We start from the raw sequence: 21,658 nt of genomic DNA, 5'->3' as shown, positions 1-21,658 counted from the left end.
TTACTTTAAAATCTGATGCACAATCTGTCTTCCAGCCAGAGGCTATTTTCTTCTGTCTTGTAAATTCCCTTCACTCATGCTCTCTGGGACATCATGTGGGCTCACAGTTAGTTATCCAAGAGGACACTGGCCCATTTTTTTAGGAAGGCCTTGCAAAAGTCACATGGCTTTGTCCGAGTCTTGAGGGTAGCAATTCCACATCATCAGCCACCAACCACGAGATCACAGCATAAAACACTGGAGGAATTTAACAAAGATGATTTCTGGAGCAGTAAGTGACTCATGGAAAAACATGGATAAACAGTTTGTTAGTGATGTTTGATCAATCTTTGGAATGGTTGAATGTCAGGACGTTTGATTTGCTCTTTAAAACTCTGCATGGCACATCTGATTCGCCTTAAACCACAATTAGATGCTATGATTATTAAAACGCTGAATGTTAATGTGTTCTTTGTCTAAATGGAAATCTTGTTATGCCAACCATTGCATCTACAAGTGTTTTTTTTTCTTCTCATCAACCCTCCCACCCCGCTGTCTCCTTCCATCTCCCTCTCTGTATTGGATGTTGAGGCTTGTGCTGAGTAACTCTTTTGTTCACCAAAGCATCTCTCACATTGCTACATGCCTGACTGGAGACAGTACCCACTAGCGCCTAGTTTATATCAAGACAGAGAGTTTTTACTCTAAAGAGAGGAGGGTGTGAATTGGAAGAAATTGAAAAAGGATGGGTTTGTTTTCAACAACTGGTAAGTTAAAGTGTCTGCAGCACTTTAAGTGCTTAAATGAAAGCAGGAAGTTTTGCGTTGTTTTATGAGCTAGAACAATCTGCATTTATCTGTCATCTCTAACTGTATTCTATTGCTTTCTTGTAACAGGTCCATAGCAAATATGACCTCCAGCATTCTTGTAGCTACTTATTCCTTGGAGTGCATTTCTAGCATGCCTTATAGTAAGAAGTCCATATGAGCCAGGGGATTTTCATTGATACCACCAGTGTAAAGAGCTTTTATCGTGGGCTGAAACTTGAGAACTATGACTGGTTACCCGAGCTCCAGAGAGATGACTTTCCGCAGGCCAGCTGCCCACCTACGAAGAGCTCCGAGTTGGAGGAAATCTGGAGATGAGTCCTCCTGGGAGAGCTTCATAACGGAGGGAGAGGTTTTGCCCCGGTATTCTCAATTCCCTCGTGCAGCTAGGCCCCAGAGTGCCATTGAAGGTGCTAACCTGGAAGGATGGCTGGAGCACCTCCAGAGGATGCAGAGCGACCTTCTGAGAGCCCCAGTTCATGATCAAGTGCCTGTCTTCAACGATCGGACGACTTCCATGCCTGCACTCAACAAAGAGACGCCAGCACGTGCCTGGATTCCTTCTTTCAGCAGGGGTTCATCTTCATGTGGTACCCCCAGTCTGTGTGAGAGTTCACTTGGAAGCCAGGAGTCCCTCCAAACTGGATTTTACCCACATCCGGAGCGCAGAGGAAGCTGGGAAAGAGCTCATATCATGCAGGCCCCAAAGAAGGAACAGGCACAACTCAGTTCTATTGTTCCAGTTAAAATTGGTTGGCTGCCAATCCAAAGAAAAGTGATAATAGCTGATAATCGCAACCAAAAACTTTTATCGGACCCCTCTGTTGGCAAGGTAAATACACAAAACACAATGAACTTTCATCAGGAAATCAAAATGTTTGAACAGATAATTCTGGTAAGCTACACAAGTGGTTTGTATTTTTGAGTAACCATATAAAATACTTCAAGATTTAAAATACAGAAAAAGTTTTGTCCTTTACGTTTAAGCTCTCTCTCTTGAGAAAGAATAGTCTTTGTGCAGTATTTGTTCTTTATGGTATCAATCTGATAACAAAATGTGCTTTTGCAAAGAAGCTGGATTCCTTTACCCTGGAATTAGCAATGGTATCCTTTCAGGCTGTGTGACTGCAAATCTTACGTGCTAGACAGTATAGCTCTGCAAGTCCAAAGGCAAAGTTCTGTGTTATGGAAGTGAAGGTGCACCGTGGCAGGCAGGGCAGACTACAACACACAAAGTGCCACAGTGAGACAGTTGTAGTCTAGTCTCAGTTACCCAGGAAGAAGGCAGAGTTCTGGCATCCTTTGAAAACATCTTATTCTGCAGGAGCTCTTTGCATTCGCCGAAGGTTTATGCTAATTTAAATTCTGTGGTGGCAGAAACTGAGTGTTGTGCCCTGAGAGGATGCAATACACTGAATAGACAGAGTATAACCCATTGAACTGATAAAAATAGATAAGTTGCTTTGCTGTATTAGAATTTTGACAGAAAAGATACATATACCATATCTCCAGGGACTTTCAACTTGAACATTTTGTGCAGTCATTGTAAACATTTAGGGACTTTCCCAATAGTTACTAAATCAACAGTTGATCTAATGTTTTGAGACCTTGATCAGAGAGATATTGTGTGGTAAATAGTTCAAGAAAGTGAGGATTTACATTGTTTTTTTTCTCTCTGCAGAATTGGATAAGACATCCACTCTTTTGCCTTGTAGCACAAAGAAGAAAATGTTTCTCATTTGACAGTCAGCCTACAGTTATCATTGCAACATGTTTTTAATGATTGCACACTAAAGCAATGACAGTCCATTTTTCTAAACTTACTAGCTGCTTTTGATAGCTTTAGCTTATTTACTGTACAAACAGAAAAGTAATATCAATCCTATCTTCTTTCTCTCCGCATAAACTGAACATGTTGAGTAGTAAGGCCTGAAAGCGTTTAGGTTTTGTTACTTTTTGGGAGCTCAGTATTTAAAAATGACAATGACAATGTTACCTTTATATGTAGGCTAACTTACAAACATGGTAGTAATAAAATACTCATCAAACTCTCAGTAAAAAACATTACACAATAAAATTAATCACACAAGATATTACATATTGATTTGAAAGCCTTAATTGTTTGATATATTTTGTTAACTTTGGACAGACACAGGCTAGGCTTTAAGCATTGTAATGAAGCTAAGCGAAATGACTCGCATTTCGCTTCAATTTGACCTTGCAAACATAATGATCTTATTTTATTTTTTAACTGAACCAGGTTAACCTGTTTGACCAATTTTCAGCCTTATGGAAGGCCAAGCCAACCAACTGCTTGTAGATTTGTTTCATAAATTTACATTACCAATTTACATTTAATCCGTAATTTGTATCTGAATATCAGGCCTTCGGCTTACTGTAGCCTATATGTTTTCAGCCAATTGAGAAGCTAAGCTAACCTACTTTTAGTATTAGCTTTATAGTTTGGCTACTATACAAACAATAAATATATATTTATTTCAAGGAGAAACACAAATCTGTGTCTGCCCCAACTTTAAAAATGTGCTGCCTTTTTTTTACAGGTAAAATTGAAACAACCCATCACTCCAACATTTCAGAAGAATCAGGCAGCAGCCATCCAAGCTTCAGGTATGACGGAAAGTCATTTGTTTCATTAGTTGATACACACTTGTGTAACATCTGTGTTTTTATATCACTTAAGTTATATAACCCTAATGATTAAAAAAAAAAAAAAAAAAGAGCACAACTATGCAAGAGCTACATCTGCCTCAAAGTAATACTTAAAATCACATTTTGTAAAATGATAGAACCATCATACACCCGCCATGAATCTTGTAGTTAGGCTATATGTTTCAGTATAATGTTTAGTACGTGATTGGGGAGAACAAAGACAGTCACAGGGTAACTGCAGTTATCTGGGTTTGGTAGAGGGATATCAAAAGCTTATTTCTGTTCAGTCATACCTTTTACCTATCTCTAATCAGCTCCTTGCAGCTGTATTGCCCTTCTCCTCTTTAACACATATATTATACAGACTGAATGATGAATTTAAACAAACCCCTTAAAAGGCAAAGTCAATTTGTGTTAAACTGTTTTTTTATATGGAACATTGTATTCAGGATGGATTTCAGCTAAAGGTAACGGTATTACTAGACGTGAAAGTATAACAAACAAGAAATTTTGGAGGCAGAAAGATAAGGAGAGATGTAGACTGATGTGAGAAGGAGTCCTGTTTATCTTTGAACATGTCAGCTCGACACTCTCTGGGTTTGATCTTTCAACCTCGTCCTTGTTTACACATAGATTATCCTGGCAGGGCTTGGGCAGCCTGTGGAAATCAAAGTAATCTATCCATGGCAGCGACTGGAACTTTGATAGAAAGAACAGATATAAGAAATGTAAACCTAAGAATTAACATTTGTTTTTTATTTTTATAGGGCCTGAAGCACTGACAGTGCGAAGGATCCCATTGTTTTCCCTAAGGAGGGTTTTTATTCTTCTGCAACTTTGCCGCCGAAAACTCACCAAAATTTTCAAGGGGAAATTTTCTGGTGGAAAAAGTTAGCAAATTGGCTCTTGGGCGCCCTCCTTAGACAACACGCAATATTTTTTTTTACTAGACAAACAACAACGAAGAAAACACAAATTTTTGCAAACATAAACACATTGTTAGTTGATAAAAATAAATACACAGGCGTGTTGAAAGTAAAGGTATCATTTATAGATTGCAACTTGTTGTTATCATCCCAATATGGTCTTCAATGTTGGCAAGAGTTTCCTTTTTTTCAACCATGGCTAGCAATATTTTGTTTGCATGATCCATTCTATTCAACCGTTGTGTTGAACTATGTGTCTATGTTTTTGCACTTAGTGTTTGCCTTCTGATGTTTTTCTTAAATATCATCAACCTGCCAGGGACTGCGGATGAAAATTAGCCTGCATGGCTAAATCTAGCACATTTACATGTGTGACTTTATTGCTCTAGTTAAATTAATGTGCGTTGTCCCTTTTAAATAAAGAAATCACAAATCACAATCGCAAGATTAATGAAGAAAGAACAAATTGTAGATTTCTGTTTGACAGAAAATATTACCAGATGTGCTCTACGAATAATAACAAACTACTTTCTAGCCAGTTAAATAGGCCATAAATATTTAGATTCCTATTCACTTTGCAGTGAATAATGATAATATTCAGGTGCACAAACACAAATTTTACATGGTTAAAATGTGCAAGATGAATTCAAGTAAGCGGCCAAAAAGAAAAACAAATATGCTTGTTGAAATCATCCAAGTGCATCTTGTTTTGATGCTATAGTTGCTGTTTCTCAGTACTTTCAAGTCCACAATCCCCCATCTGGAACCAAATGACATTATCAGAAATTTCAACTGCAGTTTTGCTAAAAAGAATTGACTTGGTTACACTCCAGCTAGCAAATTATTCCACCTTCTTTTCATTCTTCTCTCTCTCTCTCTCTCTCTCTCTCTCTCTCTCTCTCTCTCTCTCTCTTTCTGGTTGTTGCAGCCTTGCAAAAGTAGTTTTAATCAGACTTGAGGTCTCGGTGCAGACACTCAGTGCCCTCTCCCTCTATTAAAGTCACTTGTAATAAACTTAAAATGGCCTTATGTTAATGAGTAAATGATAATAAATTGGTTCTTCTGCTCCAAGGGTCCATGTTTAGGCAGGCTGACCAATTTCCACCCTGTTTGAGCTCACTGTTGAAATAAAACTCATGAGGAAGAGGAATAAATTGGAAGGGTGGGGACATCAGGGGGTGTTTGCCATATGGTCTTGCTTCTTTATTTTCCTCTGGGATATTATGGCCTGCTGTTGATACAGAACAAAGTGGTCATTTGAGCTCTGCTAGTGGAGGTAATGAGAGAAGCTCTTATTGAGAGGGGTGGCTTAAGTGGGTATGGAGCCTTTTACAGACAGAAACGAGATATATGGAGATGACAGGAGTTTGAACAGTATGTCAAAAAGACTCCTGTTTATCAGCTGTTACCACATTTGCAAAATGGAGCAATTTCCACCTTGTTTCATGGATTCAGCCTTGAAATGAAAGAACAAGTCTGTGTGTGTGGGAGTGGGGGTCCACATGACATTTGAGGGTTATCCCAAAGTGAAAGCCAGTCGCCATGGTAACGGCAGCAGGTGGAAAAGCCACCAGGCAGGAAAGCCGTCTGGGTGGCAGTACAGAGTATCAGACAGGGCTGAGAGGCAGACCAAGTCAAGTTGCTGCCTCTCCTGAGGCAGCGGAGAAGTGGCTCCAGGGGTGGTGCGACACTCACTTTACTGTGTCAACGTCAATTATTGACACTGTCAACATTGCTGTACAGTCACAGGAATGCATGACTTGCTTCTGTGTCTGTGTGTGTGTGTGTGTGTGTGTGTGTGTGTGTGTGTGTGTGTGTGTGTGTGTGTGTGTGTGTGTGTGTGTGTGTGTGTGTGTGTGTGTGAGAGAGAATGAAAGAGAAAGGGGAGGGGGTATGTCTTGTCTGTCGTCTGACACTGGATCATTTGTTTTGCCTCAACACATAGATGGCGAGGTGGAGAGAAGTCACGGCAGTCCCGGTGCTTGGGGTGTGAATACGTGGCAGACACCTGATCAAGGCTCTGGCTTAATTAAACAGGTAACTGAAAGCACCTTTAGTATGATGTTTTTGGATCGATATCATATTTTATTTAGGTTTGTATGTGTTGATGGGTGCAAATACATTTGCTTAAATAGTGAGGTAAAATGAAGTCTTCTGATCCTATTATTATGTATTTGGATGCTTTGGCCTGTGTTTCCATTTCCTAACCGAGATAGATTCATGTTTGCAGTGTTGGCTTAGCAGTACACTCACAGTTTGCAAACAAAGGGTTGTCATTTATCAATACTGCATTTAGAAAGCAGCAAATTCACTGCTTACAAGAAACATTTTAAATGTTTATACATTTTATCGAAGAATGTTGTTGGTTTTCTAAATGTTAATTTAATTGCATTTTGCTTTGGAATCCAACAGGCTACATCCACTTATTATTCACAGTCTACCAATCATCTAAAGGTATGCGGGAATCATAAATGCCACACATTAACGATGAAGCAGTCCAAGGGATCAAGGATTAAAAGATATCAGATTGAGAAGTTTTTGTTTCGAAAGAAAAGTAAGAGATGTTCTGTTCAAACTTTCAAGAGTAGCTCAACAAATCAGCGATGGAAGATAACAGGTCAAAGCCTCTTTAAGCCGTACCTCATCAGAATGCAGAAACAGTTCCTGAAATAATAAAGGAGTTTACTTATGATCTACACAAAGACAGCTGACTGATGTCAGACTTTTTGCTTGGCGGAACACTATCATCATAGATGTCAAGGTCTGCGTGCTCTCGTCTGCTGCAGAATTTACCCAAGGCAATGCAGAATTCGACATTTTGTACAAAAGACAAACTGTTTCCTCGTTGCTGTATTCAAGATTAAACAGGTTTAACAGGACTTCATTTCCTCCCTCAACCATACTGTCATAACCTTTACGTTTAATGTTTTGTATAGTGGAATTTTGAGTTTGTCTGGTCAGACCTTGTTGAAATGTCTAAAAAAATCAAGTAACAAATAGCTTAATCTTATTCATGTTTATAATTCACCCACATACAGTATATGTCATATACACAATAAGAAGATCAGGAAGGTTTTTTCACTTCATAAACCTACTGGTAAAAAGTACACATGAACATTACTCCATGCTCCATAAACACCATCAGTATCCCTCTAACTCGAGGATCGAAGTCTTTGCTGTTTTTGCCTTTCGGTTTCTATCGAGGATAGAGTCTCATTGTGATTCTGTGAGGGATAAGTCATGCTGTATGCTGGCTTTGCCTGCTGCTCCTCTTATTGCTACTGGGACATTTGCTGTGTCAAGCATGGGAAGAGTCATCTGACTAAATAGAACAAACACTAAAGCCCTGAAGCAAGACAAGACAGCTGACCTGCTGTTGAAATGAACTATTAGAGAGATGTCAGTCTGTCAATGTTGTATTGAATCGTGTTCGTGCTCATTTTTTGCTGCTTGGAAACAGGGGCTTATATACGAAAGATTAATGAATGGCATTGTGCTGATTTATGATAAAACATTCACCAAGTGACATTAGAATCAACAGGAGGGCGGGGGGCGGTGATGTCACATGTAATTAAGGATATTTATCATATAGATTCTCTTTCATCTAGGTGCCAGAGAAGCAAAGCTTTCATGCAAACGAAGGCAACAGACCTGTGGGTTGGCCAGCTCTGAGGAGAGGCTGGAATACCAACAGGGTTTCAGCTTTCCCTGGGGGAAGTCAGTCCACAGAGACCAGCTCGAACCCCAGTGGGAGGTCTCCTCTGATTAAAACAAACAGCACAGAGCGCTTCAAGCAAACTCCTCTGTATCAAACAACTGCTGCTGATCTCTGCAAACCACCAACTCTGCTGCAAGCGACAAACAGTACAGAACCATACAGGTCATGTTCTCCTTTGCATAGGCCAAGTAGTGTTCAGCCTTTTAAGGCAACCGCACCTCCTTGTAGAACAAACAATGGCTCCAGTGTGACTACAATCGTCCCTCAGAGCAAAGCTAGCTTCTCTTCCATCACCATCTCCTCAAGGAAGGTGTGCAGATCAGCCAGTTTGCCAGGGTCGGATACCCGGGAAAATTCCCCAAAATCTCATGATTCCCCTTCCCTATCGGACAAATCCATGGACCCAAACTCCAAGCAGGTCACCGTGCAGAGGAAGGCCACAATAGTCAAAGTGACAGAGCAAAGGATGGTTTCTGGCCCCGTTCCTAGTGCAAAAAATGAAAAGACATCACCCGTTAGCCAGGCTTTGGACGCAGTGGTCCAAAGACGAAAGGCTACAATCATTAAAGTGACAGAGCATAGGGAGAGCTATACTCGAGGCAAAGTAGGGGCAAGAAACCCTGAGCTTAGACACAGCTACACAGAAGGACTGTACAAGGAAAACAGCACGTGGAGTCAGGGAAACCATTCAAAGCACTATGTCACACCTTCGTATCCCAATCTTGACTCAACAAAGACGCTAAACTCTCCTGTAGTACAAAACACATCCGCTTCAGAACCAGAGAAAAATGGTGGAAGTCTGCACAGATCAACTCTGAGTCTATTTGTTAGCAACCCCCCTGCTATAGCAGCCCCTGCTGCCTCAGAGGTCTCTCTGAGGGCTGTTGGACGGATATCGGACAGACCACAAAGACCACAGAGCTGCTACGGCAATGTGTTTGGACATTCTACAACGAGCAAGGATGATGTGACACAACCAGTTGCCAGGAAATGGAGCTTTGGGCTTCCACAGGAGACCAAAATCAGCCCTGCAAACTCGGACAGCCCACGGACGGCAGTGAAAGAAACAGGTCAGCTGGAGGCAAAAACCTTTCAGCCAAATGGAAACGAGATAGACGATAGATTGCCGCCAGAGAATGCAGGGAGGAGAGCGTCCCCCTGTCTAACTCTCATCAAGGCCCCCGGTAAGGCTTCTCTTTTCCCTCTCTGGTAGTTTTCCTGTCAGCACACAGGCTCCCTTTGTCTCTGATCTCCATTTTCAAAGGATGGCAATGTCTAAATATACCCTTCCCTTGTGCCGTTTGTGTGTTTTTACTTGAAGTTATAACACACACTATGGTTCTGGAACTCTCCAGTTTGATATGTCTTTCATCTTTGATGTCTTATTGATAGACCTAATTGGATTGCATTGTCCTTCCTCTATCTACCGCCTTGAGTCTGTTTGACACTCACTCTTAATATCTGCAACAGTGTCAAATAGCATCACCTACCCGCAGAGGCCCCCATTGGCACATACAGACAGTTTCTCATTTTCACCTTCTTTCATTCTCCCACGCACCTCTTTGCATGAATAATCTATTCTAGTCCCACATTATACTGACAGCACATGAGAGGAATAGAAAATCACAAGCTGCTAAACATGGTGAAAATACAGGAAAAGTGCGCTAGAATCAATGTAGGTGTCACAATCCTACGAGGACGCTATGAGATTTGGGTGTGATACTGAAAGGAATTATGTTGTGAGGATAAAAATCTGTTCCCCCAGTTAAAATTGAAAAATTGAATCCCTCAACGTTATCTGTTTTTTTGTAAGATAGGACTTAGGTTTTGAGTGGTATGGTTTCTTAGGCATGTGTTGAGGGTATCTTGGTTCATGTGAAACACAATTGTTTGATTTTCCTCTATGAATGAGATTTCATATCCGTCTGATAAACAGAGTTAGAGCCAGAAGATGGTTAGTTTAGCTTAGCTTAGCATTAAGACTTGAATTGGGGAAACAGTTAGCCTGGCCTAATCAATCTTCCAAAATTCATACATTAATATTTTGTTGGATCAAGTGCTGAACTAGTTCTTGGCTGAGAGCAATGACGTCATGTTGCCTCCACTGACCATTTAATATTCTCTCAATGAAGATGAGTCATTTAATTCTGCGTCATTTGGGATGATTTGTTTTTCTTTGCCCTTGGGAAAAGACAGGCTTCCCCTGCTTCTAGTCAGATTTCTAGTCTAAGTCAACGGTATCCTGGTGGTGGTTTCATAACTACCGTAAATTCCGGACTATAAGCCGCTACTTTTTTCTCACACTTCGAGCACTGCGGCTTCTACTCCGGTGCGGCTAATGCATGGATTTTTCTTGGGGGACAATGAGCTTCTGCCGCAAAAACATTTGACTTCGTCACGTCGGATCTTAATATCAGTCATTTTGCGCTTCATGCACGCACCCTCATCATGGAAAACACACAGAGAAATACATATGATGCAGCTTTCAAGTTAAAGGCGATCGACCTGGCTGTCAAAGAAGCTAACAGAGCTGCTGCACGTTAAGATGACACTGACAGCGACAACAGAGACTGAGGAAGTGAGTAATGAAGTCATTCTGAGGCAGTGAATGGATGGACTTTTTCTTGTGAAATATATTACGGTCATCTTTTTCATCAGCCGTGTTACAGACACCGTCGGCTAGGCTTCGTATTGTAACGGTTCATGTTGTAAAGTCAGTAGTTGATAATGTGTTCATAATTCCGATTATGTGGAGAGTCAGTGAATGCACCAGCGAGAACGTGTTGAGTGGCTGTATGAGAGAACGCTGGGGGAGAGAGTTGGATTGTTACGGCAAGTTATGTGTTGCTCTCTGCTGTAAACGGCGTGGTCACGGCCGACAGTGATCGGGTTATTAAGTTATTATTTGTTATTATTCGTCGTCCTTTAACGTCCGTACGGACGCTACAGTATTTGCGGATGTTACCGGTAGCCTACGTCTGTGTAAATAGCTCTTGTTATAGCGTGGACACCTGCGGCTTATAATCAAGTGCGGCTTATATATATACAAATACATTTATTTACTTATTTTTAGCCGGTGCGGCTTATATCCAGGTGCGCTCAATAGTACGGAATTTACGGTAAGTCATTTTCCAGGTCTTCATTATTTAAGTGCACATTAATGCCCTTTAGTCCACAACATGTCCACAACTCATTTCTGCCAGCATGGCATCCAAAACGGAGCAATACTGGTGTCCCATTTTGTGATATGACATTGTGTTATGGTGTTGGAAAAGCACAACATGTAACCAAACAGCAGGAGCTTCACTTACAAACACACTCATGCCCACACAAGTTCTGCCCTGCTGACTTTTCACATTGCCAACATCTCCCCCCCGTTATGCCTCTGTTAATACTTTCGATGCTGGGTCAGGATGACACAAGCATGTGTTTTACATTGGAGATGAGGAGTAGAGAGACCTACATATCCTGCCTTGAAGTATAAGGGGCGTGAGAGTGAGGACTGAGGTTTTTTTTAATTTTTTTTATTGGATAGCACAGCTGACGAGAGACATGTTGGGATGAGGAAGTTGGGGTTGATGAGTTGGGGTTGATGGGCACCAATTCATACTCAAGGCTGCACACTGAGAACGACAGCATCTTACATGGGGCATGCAACATAGAAACTAGGCTATCCAACACTCCAAGACTCAAATGTCTTTTAATGCTTTTGCTAAAGAATCAACAAAATAAGGTTAAGGGACACATGACCCCAGCTTACTGTTGCTTTTCTAATTGGGACCCAAATGTTTTTGCTTTAGGTCTGGACTCAAGTCGTAATCAATTCAGTCCTTACATTTTTGACCCAAGTCTGACTCAATTTTCTCCAATATTCTCAACACTGCGTGATTATTTAAAATGGCTGAAACAGTTTGCTTAAGCTTTTTTCGAGGCATGCTGAGGATTCAAGTACATAAGTGATATGTGAAAGGATTTGTTTCTGTATTCATAATGACATTTCTCAGTGTGAAATTAATTGTGCTTCCTTAATCTAATTTATTAACAGTGTACTCAGTTTATTAGAAGGGCCTTAGGCAGCATTACTTGACTTCAATGTTTTGTACAGTGATCCTCAGAGACTGTGTTCAAATCTGCCTGTGCTGTGCAGCAGTCTAATAGTGGCTCAATATCAGCCAGTGTCACTATTTTAGTATCTCCTCAGCAACATCAAAGTCCTCTTGCTTTTCAGATCCCGACTCAAATCAGTCTCCAGAGGAAGTGCTTGCCCTCAATGCAGCTGCCATCATCGCAAATATCAAACTCCAAAGACAACTCAGTAGCAAGAAAACACCACATGGAAAAACCGAGAAAGACTCCACGGCATCACCTCAGGGAAATATGGGTATTATTATCTCTTTCTTTCCCTCTTATGTAGTCATCATTTATCGTGGTATGAAATATTGATCTGTTACAATTAGCTAAAAATATTGCTAGCTCCGCACTTTGCTTCTATGTATCCTTGAGTGAATCGATAAGGATATAGGAAAACTCTTTGGCTGCTTATTAGACTCACACAAATAAGTATTATGTCACACAGGAGCAGGCCCAGAGGTTTAAGATGGTGTAACTGAAATGTAGACACTTTGCTTTTCTCTACCTGTTTAGGGACAGATAAGGAGACGTGTATGGAGCCCTGTCCAGATCAAAACCCAGTCCAGCACCACAACCAGACTCGTGACGCGAGGGTTCCACCGAGTCTGGAACCTAAAATGTCACCTGAAACTATTTCTCTACAGGTAAGCTCAGAAGTATATTTTAGCTTATAAACTAATTAGATAACACATTGTCCGAGAATGTAATTCTTCATCGACAACGGTTAGGCAAATAGACACCATTATTAGGATGGCAACTAGTTTCATTAATTGATGATATTTCTCTCTTTTATGATATCATTTCATTTTGGAGAATAAGGAGATTATACTCAAATGTATACTCAAGAAAAGCTGGAAAAATGAACATCAGACCTTTTATGAGGATCTTTTATTTTGCCTTGTTGACCTACTGTTGCCCATGATCTATTTGATGATTTTGTCCTGTACATGTTCAAGTAGTATTTTTTTATCCTGCTATCTTTGTACAGTCAAACAAATGTTCTGCTGTGGAAAAAGTTTTAAAAAGGCCGCATCCGACACCTTTAGTTTAAAGCATTAAAAAGCACATGAAGAGACATCAGCATTCATTTTAGTGTGTTTCATTACAAGTTCGACAGTTTTCACAGAAGTATTAAGCTATTTTCTGTTTAACCCATATGTACTGAATTATCTGAGCCTTCAGGTTTTATCTTAACCTCCCTTGGGTATTTTATACAACCTCAGATTAGTGCCTTCTGAAATACTCTACAGTGTCAGCGAAAGGGCACGACAAAATTATTGCACGAACTTTTAAGTTTACCATGGGATGCCCCAGGGTTATATTCCAGGGCCACTTGGGTTTGAAAAGTTGAAAAGAGAAATCTGTTTCTGGTATTTGGCAGGAAGCACTGCAGAGGTCCAGACCGGACTTCATCAGTCGTTCTCAGGGCAGAATGCGAGAACTGGAGCGGAGATCACAGGAGAGAAGGGAGCTGGCACATTCAAGAGGCCTACAGTCTGATGCTGCTCCCAGGCAGAGGAGAGCCCCCAGTGCCCGGTCCACCTCTATGAAGGGTATGGTGCCAACAGCTATCCTCACCTCTCTCATCTACTGTAATGCCTATTGTCCTGTTGCAGCTGCAGTGGCCGTTTGCCACATGAGCAGTCACACACACACATACAGACACAGAACAAAGAGCAAGGGGAGCCATTTCAGCAAATATGTGTTGTTTTTATCAAGGCTCATGCATTATATAACATTTTCACAGTCATATTTTGAAAGGTGGTCCAACAATACAATAACACAGCCTCATATCATTTTAAGAAGAGTGAGTTTACATCGTGAAACTGGCCACATTTATCTGACACAGCAATAAATATGTGCTTTTGTTGCTTTAAGAAAAAATTATGAGTATTTAGGTGTAAACTAAAATGTTGTCATTATAGTTTAAAATATGGACAGACCATGTTTTTTATTTTACTGAGGTGGAATCTTAATAAAGTCGACATGAACACCAGAGAGAAGGCTACTCCAAAACATTGATAAGAATTTATACTTAGGCTATATCAATCACTCTAAATAGAAAAACAGGTTAAAAATAAACATTAAATACCTTTTGAAAACAGAGAGACCATATCATTTGTTATCAAAGGCAGTAAGTTCAATTGTTTTGAAAACAGTAGTAAATTCTATAGAGGTTATAACATCTATGACCTATAAAAAGACTAAAAAGTGGATGTATTTTATATTGGATGTAACACAGAGACTGGCATCTAAAACACATTTAAAGACATTTTCAGTCTGATACATCATCTATCTAAACTATATTATGTGGTTAGAGAGAACACTCGGGCACTGAGACAAGCTGTGACTAAATACAATAACAAAGTTTGATTGGGAACAAATAGCTTTACTCGATAGATGTTATTGAAGTGTTCTTCTAAGGTTTCTGAATGATGGCAAGCTCAAGCTTTGGATTGCAGCAGAAGAAATATTTATCTGACCTTCAAATGTCATTAAGTTCTCTATGCAGTGTTCAGTCTGATGAGATTTCCATTCAGACACCGTGGCTTCACTGTAAATGATAAAGAACATCAAGAGATGCGAGAGAGGTTTTGTAGCTCTCTCTGCCCTCTACTGGTCGATACAGTTACATACACGTGGAGCAACCGAAGCTTGAAAAGTCAGATTTAAACCTGTTAAATCACATTTTTCAGTGTTAATCAGTGTTAAAAAAAATATGATGAACTTGTATTAGTGTTTATTAAAAGTCAAGGTTCTTCCATCATAGGTATGACTGGTGAAATTATAAGAGAAGTGTAATAATGTCCTTTTTAGAGACACTGTTTAAGGAGACTGCAGAAGTTTTTGTAACATTGAAACCTTTTAGGCTCTTCAAATACCAGGAAAAAAACTTCCGTGATCTACTGCTGTACAGCCTGAAACTCAAACAGCATTGCCTATCTGTGTGTTTCTATGTGTGTGTGTGTGTGTGTGTGTTTATTCGAATGTGTGCGTACATGCTCTTGTTTCCAGATAACCTTTTCAAAGCCAGAGACAGAGCCATTACCGGGAAAGAGATGCAGCCCAGATCTAAGCAGTGAGTTCCATCTCAATCTCCATCTTGGCACTCTGTCAGAGGCTTCTCCTTTGTAGACGGATTCATCCTTATCGCTTTCACTAAGTGAAGGCAGAGCTGGTATCAGTGTGACATCTCCATCCAAAACAAGCTGCTCTTTTTTGTGTGACAGGCCTTTCACTCCAGTTATGTTTTTTTACCTTTCTGTTTTTACTTTGCTTTCTGACAAATCCACTTACTGATAGAAGAAAATATTAGACCAGGGTGTTTGTGGCCTCAATCATAGAGTATAGTACTTGTTTGGTTGTTTTTAGAGTTAGGACAGTGGATTGAGTCAGAAATAAGGTAGAGAGAGTGAGGAAAAACATACAAGAAAGGAACCACAGTTTGGATTCAAACCTGGGCAGTCCACTCTCGAGGACTTAAGCCGCTGTACATGAGCTGCACACGCTAACCGCTAGTCCACTGGCGCCGCAGAGTATAGTCCTCCTACATAAAATTCAGTCAGTGTACTCTGAACTGTTGTTGACTCTGTTTTGATTTCTTTTTAATGTCAATAGATGCATACGTGTTGGTCAGTTGTTTCAATATCTGCCCTTTATTCTTAATTTTCCGTATCAGCGTCTTGAACAGCACCCATAAAAGACACTAAATGATGATTCTGTTACAGAACAACTGCAGAGGTCAAGAGGAAAAAGGAGGAAGAGAAGAAAAAGGAGGCATTTCTAAGCAACAAACAGCGGGCTGAACTTTTCAAAAAGGTAATATCTTTATGTTTCTGTCCAAACTAAGATATGCTGTACTCACGACTTTTATTCAAAGATTTTACTTTTTCTGAAGTCAAAGTTTCCAATGCTTTCAATTATATCAGGAAAAATCTTAGGGAATTATGAATAGAACAAAAAAAAAAGAGCTGAAATGAAATCCCTATGGAATTACAGCAGATAACCCGAAACAGCTTGCCCCCAGAGTTAACAAGTATTTAACAAGCCTGAGACACTGAACAGAACATTAATTGTGTATATGACCCACACGCAATTGAGCAAGTAATAACACACACCTTTCTCTTACAAGCTCAATTAAACCTCGCAAAGGTTGAGACATTTTGCAGTAACGGCTAACACTAAATGGCTGTAGAAATAACGCCGCTGTTTGTGCCTTCAGAGCAGTGCAGCTGTTGAAGCTAAATGAAAAAGGAGCTGGATGAATGCAAAGCCTATTTCTGGATTTTGTTGGGCTGACAGGTTGTTGGCCTTGGGAAATACAATAAATTACTGACGACAAAGGCCGACATAATTCTCTGTTTAACTATTATTAATGAGAGTATGTATGCTCTGGTTGGACTATTTAGTGGTCTCATTTTACTGTATTGAGTATCTGGCCTTTTTTTTTCTCAACGTTATGTTCAGTATTGTGATTGAAACTGCATTACTTTCCATACAGCACATTAAATACAACTTCTCTTTTATTATTCATTGTCAAATCAGCGAACATCTACATTAGTGTTAAAAAGATTAGGTGTTGCTGTCATATTATCTGTTGTTCTCCAGTGTTGATCGACCAGCCTGTGTTTTCAAGTTAGCTCTCATTACGATCTATTTTAAGGGCTTTTAATGCCTTTATTTAGAGATACAACGGTGGGTAAAGTCAAAAACCCGGGGCAAGAGAGAGAGAGAGGGGGGGGGGGACATGAGGAAAGGAGCCACAGGTTGGAAAGTCGACCAAAGTCATGAAAACGTATTAATTTGTAATTTGTAGCATTGCAGTAACATTTTATCATGTCCTTTGACTAAGAGCTTCTATACTGATTGAGTGTTGCCCTGGAAAAAAACACACACTGATAAAATGGATTAAATTTATTTCCTAAACGAGTCCCATATAAGTGAGTATTTAAAGAATTGTGGGATCTTCTGCAGCTTGTATATTGGTTTTAGAATTTTGGATATTTTGAAATCAGGCATCTACAGGCTTGCTTCAACAGTATTTCGTTGTACTTGTACAGTGACAATAAAGATATCTTATCTCTCCTATTTGCTTTTAGAGCAGTGTATGTATCCAACCAGCAGAGGTCGCTGTTACCAAACTTTTATTATTTTTTTGCACTTCTCTCCCCAGTTGAATTAGAGCATGCAGTTTTGGTGGAAAAAAAGACACTTCAGATGCATTTCCAGCATGTCCATGTTGGTTCTTTTAATTATTGTTTCATTGCAGAGTCAACAATTAACGCCTGTTACAAAACTGGGTTTAATTTGCTGGAGGAATTTCAGTAGCTCTTTCTGCAGCGCACATTCTCTCTCTCATTATGGAGAGAAACTGTGAACGGTGTCATTGTTGCTGTGTGTATGAGGCCTGTGTTCCTCTTGAAACAAAGGCCCTTCAGTGGCAGAGACGGCTACAGTGCAGTGCCACCATTCAGCCGAGCTGCAGACAGTGTGGGGGTGCCCGCACACAGCTGCTCGACCCACACTGCTGCTGCGGCAGATAACACAGGGAAGAGGGAGGACGATGCCAGAGATCAAGCATGTCCTGAAAGGGGAGCTGGACGGTGTTGAAGGTTACCATCATGTATTCTGCACAAGATGGTTCAATTCCAACCTGAGAATTTTTAAATATTTTTGCAAGCTACACCCATTATTAAAAAAAAAAAAAACAATAGTTGCAACCAAGCAATCTGATTGGACAAGAAGCATTCCATAAGTGCCGAAATATAGAGTACCACAGCACCGGGACTTTTCACTGCGTATGTAACTCCACCTTGTCTGAAGAGATTATTGTACAACAGCTTGTACTGTAATCAGACAAAAGACTGTACGATACAGAGAACAGGAAACAGTATCATCTTGTACAGTCCAATAAAATCTACAGTACAACAGTGAGGAAGATTCTGCCACTTTGCTAAATGTTCCCAAGTGCTCTGCACATTGCAGATTAATGTTGTTCTCTGTAAAAGATAATGTAATGAAGGTTACAGTGTAGATCTGCTTTTTTTGTTAAGTGTCTCAAGATAACATTTGTTAGTATTTGCTCCACACAAATAGAAGCTAATGAATTAACTAATTGGCTGTCAACACTAATATCTAGGACCATAGAGTCACCAAGGCAACCGAAGCAACGGCAACCAGAACTGAGACATTAGATACATTTACAAAATACAAAGTAGCTTGTATGACGGTAGATATAAGAAATGTATTAAGATTTTTTTGATGTGTTGCTTGGCAACAGTCCAGTTACTGCCAGTTCCATTTTGGCCTTTGTTACGTTGATGAGGCAGAGTGTGTTTAATTAAACAGAAAACAGAAACCTGATTAAAGCAATGTCGTTCTGTAGGTTGTGCTAAGCTACTTAATGTCAGCACTGCTGTCTATGGATAATTGGCCCAGGGCTACAGGCCAAGCTCCTATAAGATAATAACAGCCGTGATTATCGTCAACACCAATGCACATAATCCAGTGTTTCAGTTCTGTCATAACTGTCTTTATCATCTTTTTATTTTCTCTCATTGCAGAAACTGTTGAATCGAATTCTTCAGAGGGACAACAGCTGAGTGACAACAGTCGCAGTTTCTGAAGGGAAAAGTGAACATTGACCTTTGACATTGCTGAAAGTGACCTGCAATATCTGTGACTTTTTCTTCAGCCATGTTCCTTCCTCCCATTCACAAGCATTATATTCAAGTTACAAAGATTGACGTGTTTTTCTGACCGACAAATCCAGGGCACTCAAAATTTTATTCGACAATAACTTAGCGCTGTTTTGAAGGTCTTCTCAAAACCTTCTAATACCTTTCTGCCCATCTCGATAAAAAAAGAATTATTCTGATTTCAGTGAAACAGTCCTTGAAGATTCTCAAATCAGAAGGTTTTGTTGAATGACCCTCTGGGTTTCTGAGAAATTCATCTTTGGGGAAAAACAGACTCTCTGGGACTCAGCTGTCCTGCCTGCCCTTTTGGTTTGCAATTACAAAGATGGTCAAATACAATGTACTGAGTTAAATCATGTCTTAATGTTCTGCCTTTGTGTAATCTCATGTCAGTTCGAGCGCACTGTCCGAACCCTTTTTTGAGATACATTATCTAAAACCGGTAACGTATGCTGTTTATCTGCGTTATCTGGTTTTCACTTGATTGCAAATTGCCTTTTCTTTCCAGAATACATAACGAGATGCAGAGTAACCCCTCGCTGCACGATACTGCACTGATGTCCTCATGCAGCCACTTTCACATGATCTCATGTGATGTGAAGCAGTGATATAAGACAGAATCATTCATTATGCCTCACAGGGTCTCATCCAGGACAGTCTACCACAGTATACCACTGTCCTCATTATACAAGCACAGGGCAGGAGGAAAATCTGAAGTGAGCTCTGCCATCATACTCCATACAAGATGGAGGAATGTGAACCCTCCTTCACTGGAAATGCCCCATTAATGGAAAGTGCTGATTTGAAAGGAGCTTTTGTCTCTGTCTTTGTCTATGATGGACCAGAGCCTGTCATGGCAGATTTAGATGTGTGCCATTTGATCCTGTCCTCAGAGTTAAGCTTTAAAATAAGATGGAACTTGGCGTAAATCAAAAGTGAGATGTGTGAATATTTATTTGTGGAACAATAGACAACAGAGCAGTCATTGTTGACAGTATTCTTCACTGTTTTTTTTTTTTTTTTTTACTCATTAGCCTTTCATTTGGAGTTATTTCATAGCCCAGCTGTTCCATCATCCATCTAAATTTGCACTGATTCTGACACTCATTGGCTGACAGATGATTCCTAACGACTATTGTTTAGATTGTATTTCAGATTTGTATTTGTGTGTGTGTTTTGGATGGTAAGAGAGTGTTTATAATATAATTGATGGTTCAAACAACTTTCTTTCTTTCTTGAATTAGTCATTTTGAACTATAATGTAAAACCACTCATTACTGAGGGTGGTTCTTTAACTATGTTGTGTGGATGAGAAAGGATTGCTGTCCTTTATTTTCTCATCTTAGCTTAGCAATGTAACATAAAAAAACAGAGAATTTAGCTCTGTAAGCCTTTTATATTCAAGTTGTGTTCAAAAAATAAATTAAATTCCCCCCATATGTGAAATGTGTCTTTAATCTCTGGAGCAGTTTTGTTTATTTAAACCTGCGTTGATATAATAACAGTGGTTAGATAGAAAAGCTAGGACTTTTTTCTAAGCACTATATCTGCCCTTGCACATAAACCAAAAGGCAGATTTCCCTCCCTGCTTCTCTTTGCATCTTATCGGCTTCCTCCAAGCATCTCGCTGGTTCTAAAAAAAAAAAAAAAAAAGCGCAAAAGATCAGCTCTTTCAAACGTCCTATAACTGAGTCCCAGCAACATCGGCATGGCAGAGAAATACTCCTTTTGTTGACAGTCATATTTGATCCAGGGAGAAGAATTTTTAGAAATTGAGTTTTCTGTGCATTGGACTTTAAACACATCACTTTGATTTGATCACACATCCAGTGACTGCTGTCACTGTAATATAGTTGTTTAAGTAAAATAAATGTTGTCCATTTGTTGGAGCTCTTTACATGAAAAACAGACTCCTTTGGATTTACCATTTAGTATTTATTTCACACAATGCTGCTTTCACTTTCTAACAGTACAACATGATATCTGTGAGTCACTGCTGAAGGCTGTAATATTCAAATTTACACCCAGTGTGGGCTGCTACAGAAAAGTGTGTGCCCTAAGCCCTTTAGATAAAGACCAATGAAGGACAGCAAGGATGGGCCCGGAAGTTAACTGATTTGTTTTCAAAATAAAACACTTAGTTAAATTTCTTTTATGTTCTGTTCAAATCAGGTGAGATTTTAAATAGCGTGCAAATATCTGTTATCTGACTTATAGACAGTTCTCCCTGAAATGTTTAGAATTACTGAATGTGCAATGTCTGGTTGTTTGCTCTCACTGACACGTCGGTCTTAAACAAATAAAAATAGGTCAAATGACCATTTTGCAACTGTGTGAAACAAATACAGCTGCAAATTCTCACATTTGAGAAGTGAGACCAAGCAAATTTGGATTTTCTTTTCAATGATCCAAAGGGAATCAGCACCTGCAACTCATACTTATAGCTTGGTATCTCTGGAAACAATGTTAAGCCAAGATTTTACGAGTCAAACTATTATTTCTGAAATTTCAGAAAAGTTTTACCACTTCATCCATCGTTATTTTATTTTTTGTGTGTTTGTGTGATGTGTTTAAAGCTCCCTTGAGGTACTTCAATGACCTCTTTGCTGATCTCCTCCTGCACACGAGTAAGTGTTCAAAACAAACAAAACAAGAACTTTACTAATGTCGAATGTCTCATGTGCAACTCACAATCTTTGACATAGAAAT

At 39.7% G+C, this 21,658-nt stretch overlaps 1 protein-coding gene across 1 annotated transcript; it reads left to right on the top strand.

Annotated features, from left to right (window-relative positions):
• Positions 1-607: 607 nt before the first annotated feature.
• Positions 608-20,378, top strand: cUnh10orf90 (chromosome Un C10orf90 homolog). Its single transcript, XM_079333803.1, has 11 exons — positions 608-746; positions 876-1,638; positions 3,368-3,434; positions 6,348-6,439; positions 8,011-9,304; positions 12,349-12,501; positions 12,765-12,895; positions 13,633-13,804; positions 15,267-15,330; positions 15,980-16,070; positions 18,815-20,378. The coding sequence occupies exons 2-11, from the start codon at positions 1,033-1,035 to the stop codon at positions 18,851-18,853; spliced, it is 2,709 nt and encodes a 902-aa protein (XP_079189929.1). The 5' UTR covers positions 608-746; positions 876-1,032; the 3' UTR covers positions 18,854-20,378.
• The last annotated feature ends 1,280 nt before the right edge of the window (positions 20,379-21,658 follow it).

The sequence above is a fragment of the Symphodus melops genome, assembly GCF_947650265.1.
Source record: "Symphodus melops genome assembly, chromosome: 21".
NCBI lineage: Eukaryota > Metazoa > Chordata > Actinopteri > Labriformes > Labridae > Symphodus > Symphodus melops.
The sequence above is the reverse complement of the archived record's forward strand: the minus strand, read 5'-3'. Positions and strand labels throughout refer to the sequence as shown.

Excerpts from the sequence above, each read along its gene's own strand:
- cUnh10orf90 (XM_079333803.1), top strand. The coding sequence starts at position 1,033 with ATGACTGGTTACCCGAGCTCCAGAGAGATGACTTTCCGCAGGCCAGCT. Across the intron at positions 9,305-12,348 it reads AACTCTCATCAAGGCCCCCG|ATCCCGACTCAAATCAGTCT; the intron begins GTAAGGCTTCTC and ends CTTGCTTTTCAG. Across the intron at positions 13,805-15,266 it reads CCGGTCCACCTCTATGAAGG|ATAACCTTTTCAAAGCCAGA; the intron begins GTATGGTGCCAA and ends TCTTGTTTCCAG.